Genomic DNA, 15,867 nt, shown 5'->3' on the forward strand with positions numbered 1-15,867 from the left:
TAATCTTAGATTTACAGAATGAGTAGGGACTTTTTTTTTAATAACAGAATGATTATAACTTTAATTTTAAGTAAACCAAATTCCCTATTAAAAACTCCTGGTAATATTGAATAACTTCTGAAGTTTTTCAAATAAAGTTACTTTCTCTCCTGGAAGAGAGAGAAAATCAGACCCGTACTATCACTTATATTGATATGTTTTCACCTTATGAATAAAAAATTTATAATAAAATCTGAGGAATATTTTATACCTCTAAAACATTTCTATGGCCTCTAGAGATTTTCATGATTTACTACTGAATCTTCTCTTCTTAGTTTCTCATTAGGGAGTAAGCACTATGGCAACCATAATCCACAGCAAACCAGGTAGTATAATTAAATAATGAGCACATGGCTTTTATTCACAACATTATCACATCAAACCCGATCAGCATAAATATGCAAATGTGAGCAAGAAAATTCTAGTGCTCAAAAAAACCCAGATCTAAGTAGCTAGAGAAATAAAATTTGTTCATTAATTAGTTGGGTAGTTTCACACATTTTAACTTTTTTTTTCAAAGGTTCTTAAATAGTGTGCATGGGTGTGTGTGTGTGTGTATGTGTTTTCTAAGGGGAGAGGGTTCATCCCCACGTTGAGCATTCTTGTTTTAAATAAAAACTTTGTTCTTTTATCATTAAAGACAGAAGTCCCAAAGCACCCACTCTAGCACACTAAATAACTGTTTTGATTTAAGTTAATGCAAGTGAGTGACCAACAAACTGGATAGATATCACATACCAGACACTTGAAAATTATGTTTCATTTGTGGACAAATCATGAATTTAAAAGAAAATTATTAAAAATGCTTCATGAAAAGACCTACTTGCTTCTCTTACAGTGATTTTGTAATATCCCAATTTTTGCATTATTTATTCTAAGAAATCTGTAATATATTTAAGAATTCACAAAATGGAGTCACAAACACTCCAAGTTATACTTAATTTCCTTTACTCTGACATCCTTATCCTCTTTTTCCTCAAAGACTATAACAAATTCTTCTTTGGGATGCATTTAGCAAGGAAAACTATCTACTGGAATATGGATGTTAGGTAATCATAAAGAATCAAGTAGTGATAATTTAAGGAAAAACCTATTTTAGCCTATCACAGCCTCAGAATATGGCTTTAAAACCAAAATAGATCTAACTTACAACTTTGGGTTGCCAATTATCCTTTTTGCAAATTAAACTAGGATAGTTTGTTTCTCTCAGTTTTCCTGTTTGGGGGCCATTTCTTGATTTACCGGGAGTAGTTTCTAGGATACTAAAAGGTAAAACACTCCTAAATTTTGTTAATAATTAGTATCTGTGAGAAAGTAAGACTGTTGGGAGAAGTTTAAACAAACTTCTAAAAGATGCATATTGTAATTTCTAAGGATTTCCATGTCAATGATAGTGCTATTTATATTTTTATGGAAAACTGAAACCTCACCTCACTCCCTCACTCATTGTTTTTGAAACTACAAGCAAGAAAAGGAAGTAAATTGCTATGAAATGTATGTATAATAACTTCAGACAGAAAACTCCATCCTCTATTTTGATTTTAGAAAATTCTCAAGGGTACATCCATGACTAATAATATCTAGTAACCAGAATCTTCTATTTGCAACAATTAGATTATTTTCTATGCTGCAATGTGAAGCTCTATATTAGACTTCATAATGTAAGTCGGTTTCATCATTAAGAGACATAAAATAAGTGTGACACATTATCCTATAACACCAAAATGAGTTTGAAATGTCAACTCTTCTACTTCCAAAGAACAGAAGAAACTGTATCTGATCATACATACCCATCGGAGATATACTTTCCAAATAAAAGTGAGTGGTATGAGATACAAAAATCAGATGGAAAGATTCTGTCATCAGCATCATTTTCTGTTCCTTTATGTGACTCCCAATGAAAAGTAGAAAATAAAAGTTTGTTTACATTTTGTTTAATTTTAACCCACTGGATTGTCTTCCATTGTAGATCACTGCATGGCCTTACTAAAGCCTTACTGAAAATGTACACTATCGCAAGTAGCTAAATTTCCACATAGAGGAATAAAAAATTGGGAAAATCAGGTTGAAATTTTTATAGTACTTTGTAGTGTGCTACAGTAATGATAAACCCGTTTTATATTTAATTCTATCATCAAGCAACACCAGGCTTCTAGCTTTGTTTTTCATTTTAAATGGCTACTATATATAAGAGAATTAATAAGGTTTTATACTATTAATGCTTTTTCAAGTCAAAAGAAGTGTTATCTAGAAAATAATTTAACACTGAAATGGGATCAATTCTGTTTTATATACTCTGCAGCAAAAATAACATTTCTAGTAGGAAGATATTAATTATAAACCTAGCAAATTCTAGACATTCACATATTTGTGTAAACAATTTAACATGGTTTATTACATTTCCAGAAAGGTTAAGTCTTATATCCAGTTTTCTGCTAATTCTTCTTTCATATATTATAATAAATATATGTTATTTTAGTGCACATGTATATATTTTCACACATATATGTCATATATACATAAAACAGCACTTAATGGTCACTTTCTTTGCATGTTTAAATTGGAGGGGAAAAAATGAATTGCTATTATGCATAATCCATGGCAATCTTCCTTTTGTTTCACAAATGGCCATATCGGGATGTAAACAAAACATTGGAGCGAGTCATTCCAGGTGAACTGTATTTCAAGGTGTAGGTTGGTGTTCTCATGAAGAATTGTGTACTTCCTGGTAATAAATACCTACAAATGACAGTTAAAAAATTATACTTTACAAAAAAGTTAATATTAACATCTCTCACTAAAGTGTTCTGTGGTTAATAATTTATATATGCTACATGAGAAACAATACTATAACAACAATGCATTCTACATCAAAAAAATGTTCTCTCCCAAGCTCAGGTGGGAAGGTGAAAGATGGTCATAAAAGCCTCACTTAAAAAGCTGAATATAGTTGCAACATATGATCTTAGTATCTCGAGACAACCCCGAAAAAGCCATTATACTCACATGCTAGTAAACTATTTCCATGGCTCATGTTAATTTGAAATTCATCATTAATCTCTATAAATAATACATGAAACTAGTCAAATATTTCTTAAAAACATGTGATATGAGAATTTGGCTGGCCACATTACCAATAATTGTTTGTTTCAAGGATGTTGGAAACATTAATTACAATTTGATGATATTTCATTAACATATTATGACTATAGGTAATCTAAGAGAAAAAGACTAAATTCATAATTATAAAATTTATATTCCTAGACCACATTGTTCTTATGATAACAGAACACCAAAAATAATCATGATTACAGGTTACATGCAATCCTTGCAGACAAATGTATTTCAGAATACATGAATTTTCCAGATTTTAAAATGATACAGTGTATATACTATATATAATATAATATCTCCATTGAGGCCTTGGAGCAGCATCCTGAAGTCAAACCATTAATATTTCTGTAGTGAAATGTATGAATACTCACAATAAACAGGATGAAAACAACAAATAACTTCATGTCAATTCAGGTCAGGTCAGATTTGCCAATAAAAAGGTCACTCTTCCTTTCTTTTTAGTTTTTAGAGATTTGAGAATAAGAAATTATAAATAAGAATGTGCACCTGTATAATTTGTTTCTCTCTGGAAAAACTTTGATTAGCATTAGGCCACTCCAATCTATATATCTAGAGAAAAAATGGAAATCCACAAGGAAATCCACATGAGCAAATGCAAGTAAACATGACTATTAAAAGTATAAACCCTGGTAATGACAAGATGGACATGCTATAAAGTCAGGACAAAGACATCTAGGAGGAATTTCCAAAACCAGGAGTAGCAAGTAGCAATAGAAGGAGACTTAGAAATTTTTGAAAAAATGAACAATGGTAGACAATCAACTCATTTATTTTTTTCACTTTATGTTAGAATCTTCCAACAACAGTATTCATACTTCCATATATACACAATGAAACTGAGGGCCAAGAGTACTATTAGCTACCTATTCTACATTAAATAATGTTGATAACTACTATGCTTCCATGCCAATGGAAAGTTACATTTATAGTTGGGTTATATGAATTTTGTAGAAGAATATGAACTCATTATGATCAAGCTGCATACAGCATTCAGATTAAAATGGAAGAATTCTCCATAACATCCATAAACATCATTTTATCATGAATTATCTAATAATATATTCTAAATCTATTACCTAGTATCACAAACTATAAATAATTGCTCAAATCATTAAGTTAATAGAGCAGTAAAATAATACACAACAAACCAAATTAAATCAAAATTGCACAATGGGTGATGAATAATGAAACAACTGGTTTCTCACATCACAGATTATATAAACTATTTTCTTAATATCACTTGGGTAATTTATATGGATTAATTATTATGTCAAGAGCTAGTGGAGTCATGATGATTAATCTGATATCTTCTGTCATGAAAAGGCTCCCGTCCTATCTAAGGCAAAGGTGCAAAAGAAAATAATGTGTTTGAACAAAACCCACTACTTTTTATTAGTTGAAAGTTATTCTACCTTCTATTGAAAATGCATTCTGATTATACTGATAATTATCAGAGCAAACAACAACTTCTACCAACTTCCTTTTGAACAATTTCCAAGCAAGAGTTACTACTGACATTACAATAACATTGACATATCCTTTTGAGTTAAAGATCTCCAGTCCACAGAGGAAAAATAAAAGTATAAAGTCTAGGGTTACAGCTAACCTATACTATTTTATTTAACACTATGTAATACTTAGGGTTTTCTATGTGCTCAGCACTATCCTAATTACTTTACAAATATTAAATCATTTACTTCTCATAACAATTCTATACAGTAGATATTATTGTATGCTTCATTTTATAGATGAATACACTGAAGCATAAAGGGGTCAATGTCTTCTTGCCCACAGTTACATAGCTAGTAAATGGCAGAGCTTAGACTCCAACTCCAGAATCAGTGTTGTGCACCAACTCCAGAATCAGTGCTCCTAGCAACTATACTATATTGTCATTTCTCTGTATGAATCTCAGTTTTAAAACTAATGGATACAAACTACAAAGTACAAAATAACCTAGAAAATAGAAGGTTATACATCCACAAACCTAAACTTTTTAAAAGAAGCAGAAAAAAACTAAAATGAAACTTTCATAAGAAAAAGAGTTGAGTATGAGCTTAAAAAAGAAAAAAAAAAGCATATGAAATCACATTGGAGGAAACATTTTGTTTCCCTAAAGCAAGTGCTGTGGGATATTTTAAAGCATTACAGGGAAACAGAATGGATTATTTGTCTTAATATCTCCATTAATATCTCTTGGGAGATCCCACACTAGCTGAACATCAAAGATTATTTTTGGAAATGTTCTTTGCAATGAAATTAAAATACAATTTGATTGTTTTTAGCAAGAAGAATATCTCTGGGAAGTACATTTATAGACTACCTATATCTAAAGAATCTGTTAAAGGACCAAAAAATGTGAAAAGTTTACAGCTTTACCTCTGTTCCATCTTACTCCTGATGTATAAAAATAGCTAACTTGTAAGTACCAAGGAGAAATACCGCAGATTACCCTGTTTGCTTCACACATGCACCCTCACTCCTCATCACTGAGGCTATGTGTACACAACCTCAAACATCCATCACATAGACATAATTGCCCAGTTCCTACTTGATGTAGAATTGGTCTGTCATGTACCGACTTACTGCTGACCATGAGGAACTCTAGAACATAAAAATTTCAAGACCAGTAGGGAATTAGCCTTGAAAACTTAAGCTACACCCACCTTCTGAGATTTTCCTGGAGTAAGATCAGGACCCCTGATAACCCCCAAATAAACTCAGCTTCCTGGTTTGGGGAACAAATGTAAATAAAGTTAATCATAATATTTATCCTGTGTTTAAATTTTTTTTCTACTGTGGTATAATTATATATATATGTGTGTGTGTGTGTGTGTGTGTGTGTGTGTGTAATCATGAAACTTACTAGTTTTTCATCTTTAAGTGTACAATTCAGTGTATTAAGTACATTTAAAATGCTGTTTAACCATCACCACAACCTAGTTCAGAACTTTTTCATCCCAAACAGAAACTCCTTGTCCATTGAACACCAAATCCCCATTTCCCCCCTCCCCATTCCCTAGTAAACTCTATTCTATTTTCTGTCTCTATGAATTTGCCTACTCTAGCTACCTCATATATAGTGGAATCATATACCGTATTTATCCTTCTGTGTCTGGCTCACTTAATTAGCCTGCTTTCAAGGTTCATCCATGTTGCAGCATGTGTCAGAATTTCATTCTTCTATATAAACTGAACACTATTCCATTGTATGTCTATATCACATTGTGTTTATCCATTCGTCTGTTGGTGGACACCTGAGTTGTTTCCACCTTTTGGCTATTATTGTGAATAATGTTGCTATAAACACTGTTGTACAAGCATCTATTTGAGCCCTTGTTTTCAGTGCTTTTGGGTATATATCCAGCAGTGAAATTGCTGGGTCATACGGCAATTCTATATTTAACCTTTTGAGGCACTACCAAACTTTTCCACAGCAGCCACTTCATTCCACGTTCTGAGATAGTGAAAGCAGGGCATAAGGATTCCAACTTCTCAATATCCTTACCAACATTTATTATTTTGCATTTGGGGGATAATAGCCATCCTAGTGAGTGTGGATCATTCCATTGTTTTAACTTTGATTTGGGCAAGGGGTTGGGGAAAGCTCTAGTTTCAAGTCCTACCTCTGTGCAGCATAGCTAGTAATGTGGGTTTGGAGAAGTCATTTAACCTCTTCAGGCCTCAGTTTTCAGTTTTCTCATCTGTGGAAAGAGTCCAGTAGTTTCTCCCATGCTTGGCTCACAGAGTATAGAGCCAATGAAATAGTGCACAAGTGTGAAATATAACTTACGTGTTACGAACATCAGCCTCACAAGGCAAGACAATCCTTGTTCTGAAATATATGTTTCAAGCTATCATAGCCTGGGGCCATATTGGTGTGATGTATTTAACTCAATTGTAAAAGTATAGTACACATTTGAAAGTGCATAAAACATAAATGTCCAGCTTAATAAATATTATAAAGTAATTACTTGTATAACTGCTACCAGGTTAAATAACTGAATATTCCTAACACCCCAGAGCCCAGTATTACAGTATTACAGAGCCCTTCCCTTCTTCCCAATATCATCCCCATTTTCTCATAGACTGTTTGGTTTTTCCCCTAGAAGTTAGTAGGACTTCTTATATGATCTAAGAATCTTATATAGGTTATATGGATTGCACATGCCTTCTTCCATTCATTGGCTTGCTTTTTCACCCTCTTAATGGGGTCTTCTGATGAATATATATTCTTAATTTTAATATAGTAAAATTCATTTTCTCATTTATGATCTGCACCTTTTGGCCCTATTTTTTTTATAATATTTGCTTACCTCAAAGTCATGAAAATATTGCCCTGCATTATCTTCTGTAATCTTTAGTTTTGCCTTTCACATTTGTGTAGACAATTTTTTTTTTTTTTTTTTGCGTATGGTTTTGGTAAAATCAAGTTTCTTTTTTTAAATTATTATTTAGAAACCCAACTGTCTCATCACCATTTTAAAAAATAAATTTCTTTTTCGCATTTGTCATAAATCATATATACCTCTTTTTCTCATAAATTAAGTCTCTATAGATATGCCTGGATCTACTTATGACTTTTCTGAATGGTTTCATGGTCTGTCTATACTTTTGACAATATTACACTGTCTTAAATTACTTTAATTTATTATAAGTCTTAGTACACTATAGTTAAAAAATCTTACCATTATATTTTTCTATTTCAAGAGTGTCTTATCTATTCTTGGCCCTTTGTTTTTCTGTATAAATGTTAAAACAAGCTTTGGTCAAAGACTGCCTCCTCCAAAAAATTTGTTGAGATTTATATTATGACTACATTGAATTTGGAAATGTTCAGAACTATTTACAAGCTGACATTTGATTATATCGATCCTATGATGAATAAGGTATATCTTCCCATTTTTTACATTTTGCTAAATAAAATTCTTGTACATTTTTGTTACATTTATTACTAAGTATTAATTATTCTTTCTACAACTGAAAATATCATACCTAAAATTTCATACTCTTGCTGTTTGTTGCTGATATTGGAAAAATACAATCGATTTTCTTATCTTTACTTTGATTTCACTAAACTTGTTAAATTTACTTAATAATTTATCTGTAGATTTATTTTGATTTCTACAAACAGATTCATATCCATTAGTAAAGAGTTCAGTTTAGTGCTTTTTATTTCTTTTGCTTGACTTACTGAACCAACTAGAACCTCTACTACAATGTTAAATAGAAGTTATAATAAGAGGCAATCTTGTCTTATTCCTCATCTGAGAAGGAAAGCCTTCAACATTTCATCCTTAAGTAAGGTTTTATAAGTTTTGTAGTTATTCTTCATCAGATTAAGGAATTTCCCTTTTGTTTCTAGCTTGCTACACATTTTTTTAAAATCACATATACTGAATTCTATCAAATGATTTAGCTGTATCTTTTGAAATGATCTTTTATTCTATTAAAATCACACTGATCACTTTTTAATGTTATTTCACCCTTAAAGTGATGCAATAAACAGAAATTGGTCATGGATACATTATCCAATTTAAAGTTCCTGAGTTCATTTTGCTGGCATTTTATTTAAGACTTTTGCATCTATGCTCAGGAGTAACACTGAACTTTCACTATCCTTTGACATAATGTTTTGGTTAGGTTTTAGAATCAATGGTATGGGAGTTTCATTAAACAAGGTGCAGAATGTCCTCTCCTTTTCCGTTCTCTGGATGGGTTTAATAGAATTGGATAGTGAAGACCTGTGAATCTGGAATTATCTTTGTGAGAGGGATTTTAATTACTGATCCAATTTCTTCAATAGTAAGACTATTTACTATTTTTTATATAGGACTTTCTAACAAGAAATTTTGTCATTTTTGGTAATATATGTTTTTCCAAGAATTTGTTAATCTAAATTACCAAATCAGCATGAAATTGTTCATATTTTCTTATAAAATTTTCAATGCTTGTAGGATCTGTAGTGATGTCTCGATCTTTGTTCTTGATGTTAACTCTTTCCTTTCATATTAGTCTTTCCAAAGACATATTTTGGCCATGTTGATCTTCTTTATGCTATTTGTTTCATTATATTATTAATTTCTGCTGTCATTTTTATTCCCTTTCTCTACATTCTTTGGGTTTATTTTAATGTCATTTTGTCACTTTTCAAAATCATTGCTGATGTCATTTAATTTTTGCCTTTCCTTTTGCCTAATGTGTTCATGTAAGTCTATAAATATGCCTATAATAATTATTTGTCTACATATTACAATTTTCTGTGTGTTATCATCCAGTTCAAAATACTTTTGTATATCCATTATGATTTCTTTGATTCATGAGGTAATTAAAAGTATTTTTTTTATCCTTCCAAAGTATGGATATTTCAATTTTAATTTTTGCCTTTGTTTTATAGCTTAATGGCATGGGATCAGGAAAAAAAAAAAAAAAAAAAAACCTCTGTATGATTTAAGTCTTCTGAAACTTGTTAAAATATGCTTAATTATTTTACTTTATGATTGACTTTTATAAAAGTTCCTGGTGTACTTGGTGTTTCATATTCTGAGATTATTGGATTGGCTTCTATATATGATAGTTAGGTCTTTTAGTTACATTGTTAACATGGTCTATATCTTTAATTTTTAAAAAATACATTTATATGTTGAAATATACATATACATACAAATGTAGAAAAAACATATCTATAGATAGATCAACCAATCTCAAAATCTCCATCTATGGTTGTAGATTTGTCTATTTTTCCTTGTAATTCTGTTAACTTTTGCCTTGCAAAACATTGGGAACACTGTTACTCCTAGGAATCTAGGATGTTCACCAATATTCCCACCTTTGGCAGGCCTTGAACTCCTACTTTTTCCATTAGGCCATGATCTATCAAAAGTGTTACTAAGTACTAACAAGCACTCATCTAGAACCTGGTTACCTCTCCAACGTCTTCAAGTAAGGTTTTCGTACTTTGTCTAGCTTTTCTAGTTGTCATTAAAGGGAGGATTTGTCCAAAAACCTAGTGCTCTGTTACCAAAGGCAAAAGTCTGCACTCAGTGGTTTTTAAAAATATTTTTAACCATGACACCCCTTATGAAATGAGCTTACATGGAAGTTCATGAAATATAGAAACACAGAGATGTTGATGATAGAAAGTATTTGGAGATCCCAAAGCTTCCCAAGTAAGTGTAGTTACAGTAAAATATTGAGCTGGTCCCAAGAACTTTAGTTTCCTGGAGATAGATAGATAGATATCTGAGCTTATATATCAGTTCTATTTGCTTAGTTAGGAGTGTACCTCTGAGAAATGGCTTTCCACTTGGTATGCCTATTAAGTTGTTATTTTTATAAGACTTAAAGATTCAAGTCTTTGTTCCATGGAATGGGTGACATGCACACTTTAAAGTCTCTTTCGAAAGAACATGCAGATCTTTCATCAAGATAAATATGGTCCATAAACCTGACTGATGTTATCTCTATTTTCTTCTCTTTAAATTTTACAGATAAATTACCTAAATATATATCTCCTCATAAAGTGTTTAGGTATACATCATATATTATTTATATTAGGCATATATATTAATTTATAAATATTAATATATACTTTATTAGGTATACTTCATAAAAGAAATTTATCTATTAATAAATATCAAATTAAGTGACTTCTACATGTAAAGTAAAAAGCTATAGGTTCCTAATTGATAAGGGAAGAAAATATGGCCAGTTTTCACATGTTTTTAAATTAATGTGACATCAACTTGGGTTTTAATAGCTAGGTATGAGGAGGATGTGTTTATTTCTCTCTCCTCCTTGTGTTTCAAGTAGAAGAATTTCCACCAAATTTCTGGCCTTTTACCAGAAGTAAGTTATCTGATTTTCAGGTTTAAAAGAAGGAAGCAGGTATGCCTGGCTCAGTCCCTTTCTCTTGTTGGATCAGCCTATCTGCAAAAAGGAGGCATCCTTACTTGCTCACTAGCCAACACTAACAGAACTAGACTTTATGGGGTAGTATTAGTGGAACGTTTGGGTTGATCTAGATCTGCCCATCACTGGATCAGTACATTTAATTCTAGAACTCAATTTTAGAGAACTTACTTGGCTCACATCTACACCATAGTCCCTCAGTGCAGCTTTACTCAGTAACGAAGCTACATTCTGATGATCGTCTGTCTGATTCCTACATTTCTCTCTCTCTCAAATGGTTCTGAACTTGGGTGGGAATAAAGGGTATGTTTTACTAACCCCTCTTCACCCAGAATTCTTACAATCGTCATATTGGGGTTATACTGAGTATTTAACAGAAGTTCAGAACTCAAGATTCCAGAATAGGAATATCTCTACTGACCACCAGAAAGGGAAGAAAATAAAAAGGCCTGACACAATTGTAAGGTATAACTTCTCCCTCCAGAGTGACCTCATTCTATTTTGCCTACCCACTAAAGTTATAAGAGCCCTCAATAGAAAATGTGTTACAAAATCTATAATTGCAAGAGTGACATTAAAGAGTTTGAAACCATCCTTCCTAGACTGGAACTTAATATTTTCCTGATCATCACTCCTTAAAGTGAAGCCTCTTCATTTATATGTTGTAATGTCTTAATGATGACCACCATTCTTTTAAATCATACAAAAACATTAATGAAAATAATGTTTTATTTCAATAATTTGCTTCAGTCAAATCATTAAACTGTAGAATATTGTTTTGATATTTACATATCTCAAATACTAATGGCTAGTTTTACCTCTCTCATTGTTGTGATCACTGCTGAATGATTTATAGGGGGAGAGTTAAAATCAGTTAAAGGTATGACAAAGTATAATGTCAGAATCCAAGACAAACAAAGATTAAAGTATATCTTTCAACACTTTTTGTGAAATATACTCCAAGCCATTCTGCTGTTGCAGGTCATTTTTAAAAAGTTAGCTTTATTAACTATTTTCTATGATCTCTTTAATAAGTAGATCAATTTCTAGGTGTTTCAAAAGACAATCCCGGCTATGGTGTTTCATTTTCCTCATCGCTTATTCAACTGTTAGTTGAATGCTATCATCATTTGACTATCACTTAGTTTTTCAAAGTCATAGTTCATTCTCTTCTATCCAGAGTAGTACTGTAACTTATACCTGTTAAAAATAAAGTCACATGTTCATCTTTAATTCTAATGGGCACTATGGATTATACAGAGAAATGGTATAATGTACTATTTTTTCAATCTGTGTATTTTCTGCAGCTTAAAAACAATATTATTTCTCATGATTTGTTAAACTACCTATTTTAATGACAGAATTTATTAAAATTCAATTTTTAAATGGAACTTAATGAAACTCAACTCCCATAGATGTGTGTCATGATGAAGGGAATAAAGATTAAACTAAAGGCATCTTCTCAACTTTTCAGGCTGAAGGATAAATTTGAAATCTCCCTATTGGTGAAAACAGTCAAGTTTATGTTTGGATGTTTTTCCTTGGCATTTGAAAGCAAAATTATATAAGCCAAATAATCTTATTTTCAAGTAGGTTATTTCTGTCACCTTCAGGTTTGTGGTTGCTGTCCTTGTTCGGTCCTTTAAAAGTAAAGATGGTGCAAATTAGAAGTCTTTTGTAGATAAGAGCATGTATGAATTTTCGGTCTTTAGCTTTTTCTATAGCTATATAAACAAAAAGAGACTTTCAATTTCAAACTGCACTGTGGCATTACTTTATATAAAACTCACAGGGTGTAGAAATGTGAACAAGTACCTGGAATTACCCCAATCAGTACCAATGCCTGAGACTGATCCTCTTGAGTCAGTTGCATATTTGTAAACCACTAGCAGGCACTGTTTACAAAGTTCAACCAGGCGCTGGCAACATTGGAGCTGCAAAGGAGTCACCACCTCTGGGCTTTTACTGAAAATACTCTCCCAAGAGGATCTGTTGGCATGGAAACAGACATGACCTCATGTGGCTGTTAAAAATGACAACCAGCTTTATCACTTACCTAGCAACAAACCAGTAAGGAAAAGTAGAAATGGACTCAGACATTTGAATTGACTACAAATGGTTGAAAGGTATAAAACAAATACAAATTTGAAAATTAATCTTTATAATAAAAAACACAACACAGAATTCATATACTATTTATCTTTAAAGATTTTACTGATGCCAAATGTGGGTAGCTATCAGGGTGGTTTCTCAACACCTCTGAAAAAAAAAGAGTTACTCTGTATTAAGGCATATGTAAAATACTGAGCTTATTTCTCAAAAGTCAGATATTCTAAAACTTTAGGTTTCCTAGAAAACCATCTTTACCTTTACATTAGTAATGACCCCACAGTAGAGTTTAAAATTTGCTTCAATTTCACTTGTGCCCTCTCTGTATTAGGAGAATTTAAGTGAATCCCTTGATTATGACCACTCCTCTCAAAACACTTCAAAGGTGTAATTATGTCCATGATATTCCTAGTATACAGGTTCTGTATTCTAGAAGTCATGTTATCTCAGCAGTGCTGCCTGACCATAATCACAAAGGTAATGCCCTTCCTCCTTAAGTTCACTCAGCTTATACCAAAGCATGTGGTAGTACAAACTATCTTGGTAAACTTCAAGTGTGTGTGTGTGTGCATGTATGCATGCACACAAGTAAACAAATACATATAATGTACTTGCAATTCCTAAATTTACCATACTGATCCAAATCAGGGAACACCTCATCACCCCAACCATGAAAAAGAGAGAGACAGAGAGAGAGAAGGAGACTTATTTCCTTAGTGTAAATGAAACTTTTCAAGTCTAAAGGGGAAAGTTTCGTTTGATACTTGGTAATGGTTCAAGTCTCATTTTACATAAACTGATTCACTTAACCCTTAGAGAAAGAAAAGAGTAGATTTTCAGAAAAAAAAAATTAAGGAAAATATTTTTCTGAAGAAATGTACTTCCCAATGGGAAATTCAAAGAGTCCACTTCCAATCTTCTATGGATATTTGATACCTTTGGAATTTTTAAAAATGTTTTAGAAACACAGAAAGGTATTTTTTAGTAGAAAGGTTACTGTTTATTTTTTCAGGAGAAACATGGTCCTAAAAAGATAGCATATCATCTGTGAATGACAGGTATTCTTAAAAGGAATTGGATTCAAATGAGTAGACTGAAAGGAATAAATTTTCTTCCATATTCTGAGATGTTTGGAACTAAAGATAATACTGTTTTTATTATTTTAAAAAAGTTATTTCCATTCAAGAAACAGGAATATGCTAGTTAAATTAACTCTAAAAATAAATTTTAATACTAAATATAAGAAAAACTGGCTATAATACATATGTGTTTGCATATATCCATATATATATCTATACATGTGTATATGTATAATCAACTTAATTTGATCAAGAAAAATATTGGAGAATACCAATTAATTAGGGAATGTGTTTATAATTAGTATGTCCTAATTTCAAAGCCCTATATGTTTAGGCCCAGAGAAATAAAAATTTCATATAAATACAAATATATACAGGAAAACCTCCTGTGTTTTGACTGTCTGCTTAGCACTTTCCTCTCCACTGAAATTCTGAGCATTGCTACATCCTCTCCTCTCAATTTGGATATATTTTTATTTTGATCCTTTGGAGCCATTTGATTAGATCCACTATCAAGTTACACACATCATGGTAATTTTTCTTTTCCCGATTTGGAGTATAGAGGTAAGAAAAGAACAAATAAAATGGAGGAAAGATAAAAGAGCTTCTTCTATCATAGTTTAATTTGATGTAACATTCTGAATACTACATTAGTTATAATCTGACCAGCTTTGGCTTCTCATTCTCTCATTCTTCCTTAAATACTTAAAATAAACATATGGACCAAAGTCCTTTACCAATTTTTGGTGTGTATGTTCCCCACCCCTAGCCAAAGACCACATTCTACTCTATTAATACATATTTAAGTGTCAGCACACCAGAACTCCTTATAAAGAAAAAAAGAAAATGAACAGGTCTTGCTTCATTTGGTATCAGGTTAACTTCTTGTGCACAAAGGAAACCTATCCTTCAAACTGAGTGTATTAGAACTACATCCCTCACTTCCTATCCACCAGCTGGCATAACTGAGTAAACGTGCAATGCCTCTGTAACGCTACAGTGTCTCGATTTTCAATATTAACACAAAAAATTTTTTTTTAAGGTTTTATTTATTTATTTGACAGAGAGAGATCACAAGTGGGCAGAGAGGCAGGCAGAGAGAGAGAGGAAGGGAAGCAGGCTTCCTGCCGAGCAGAGAGCCCAATGCAGGGCTCGATCCCAAGACCCTGAGACAATGACCTGAGCTGAAGGCAAAGGCTTTAACCCACTGAGCCACCCAGGCGCCCCTAGCGTAAAAATTTTTAAGAAGGTGAAAGTATATAGAAATAATTTACGATAGCAGTGCCTTTATCAAAGAACTCAAAGTCTTATCTGCTTTCTTTCTGAATCTAAAGTACAAAACAAAACAGAATTTGAAAAGAAAACAAGTGGTTTAGAAGTTCATTTGGTCCTCCCTAATCCTCAGAGATGTTTAACAGGAAAGAATTTTAAATGACCCTTTTTAGTAATGTAACAATAAGATACAGAATGCTAAATACTTCTGTCAACAAAGGGGAGTTGTTATTAATGAAATCCAGGACTTGAAAAGCCTCTCATTGTCCAGCAGTCCAATATTTTTCACCAACTTTCTCATCAAAACATTTAAGAAAGCAGT

At 32.1% G+C, this 15,867-nt stretch overlaps 1 protein-coding gene across 1 annotated transcript in view; it reads right to left on the reverse strand.

The window, feature by feature from the left end:
- Nucleotides 1-572: 572 nt before the first annotated feature.
- LOC111143226 (tubulin tyrosine ligase like 7) overlaps nt 573-15,867 on the reverse strand; it is a 142,636-nt gene continuing 127,341 nt past the window's right edge. Inside the window, exons 20-21 of the mRNA XM_022496801.1 lie at nt 12,901-13,074; nt 573-2,778 (exon numbers count right to left, since the gene is read on the reverse strand). Of these exons, the coding sequence (XP_022352509.1) occupies nt 2,658-2,778; nt 12,901-13,074 (295 nt within the window). The 3' untranslated portion in view covers nt 573-2,657. The remainder of the gene's footprint in view (nt 2,779-12,900; nt 13,075-15,867) is intronic.

Source organism: Enhydra lutris, unplaced genomic scaffold (genome assembly GCF_002288905.1).
Source record: "Enhydra lutris kenyoni isolate GAN:26980312 unplaced genomic scaffold, ASM228890v2 scaffoldscaffold9, whole genome shotgun sequence".
Lineage (NCBI taxonomy): Eukaryota > Metazoa > Chordata > Mammalia > Carnivora > Mustelidae > Enhydra > Enhydra lutris.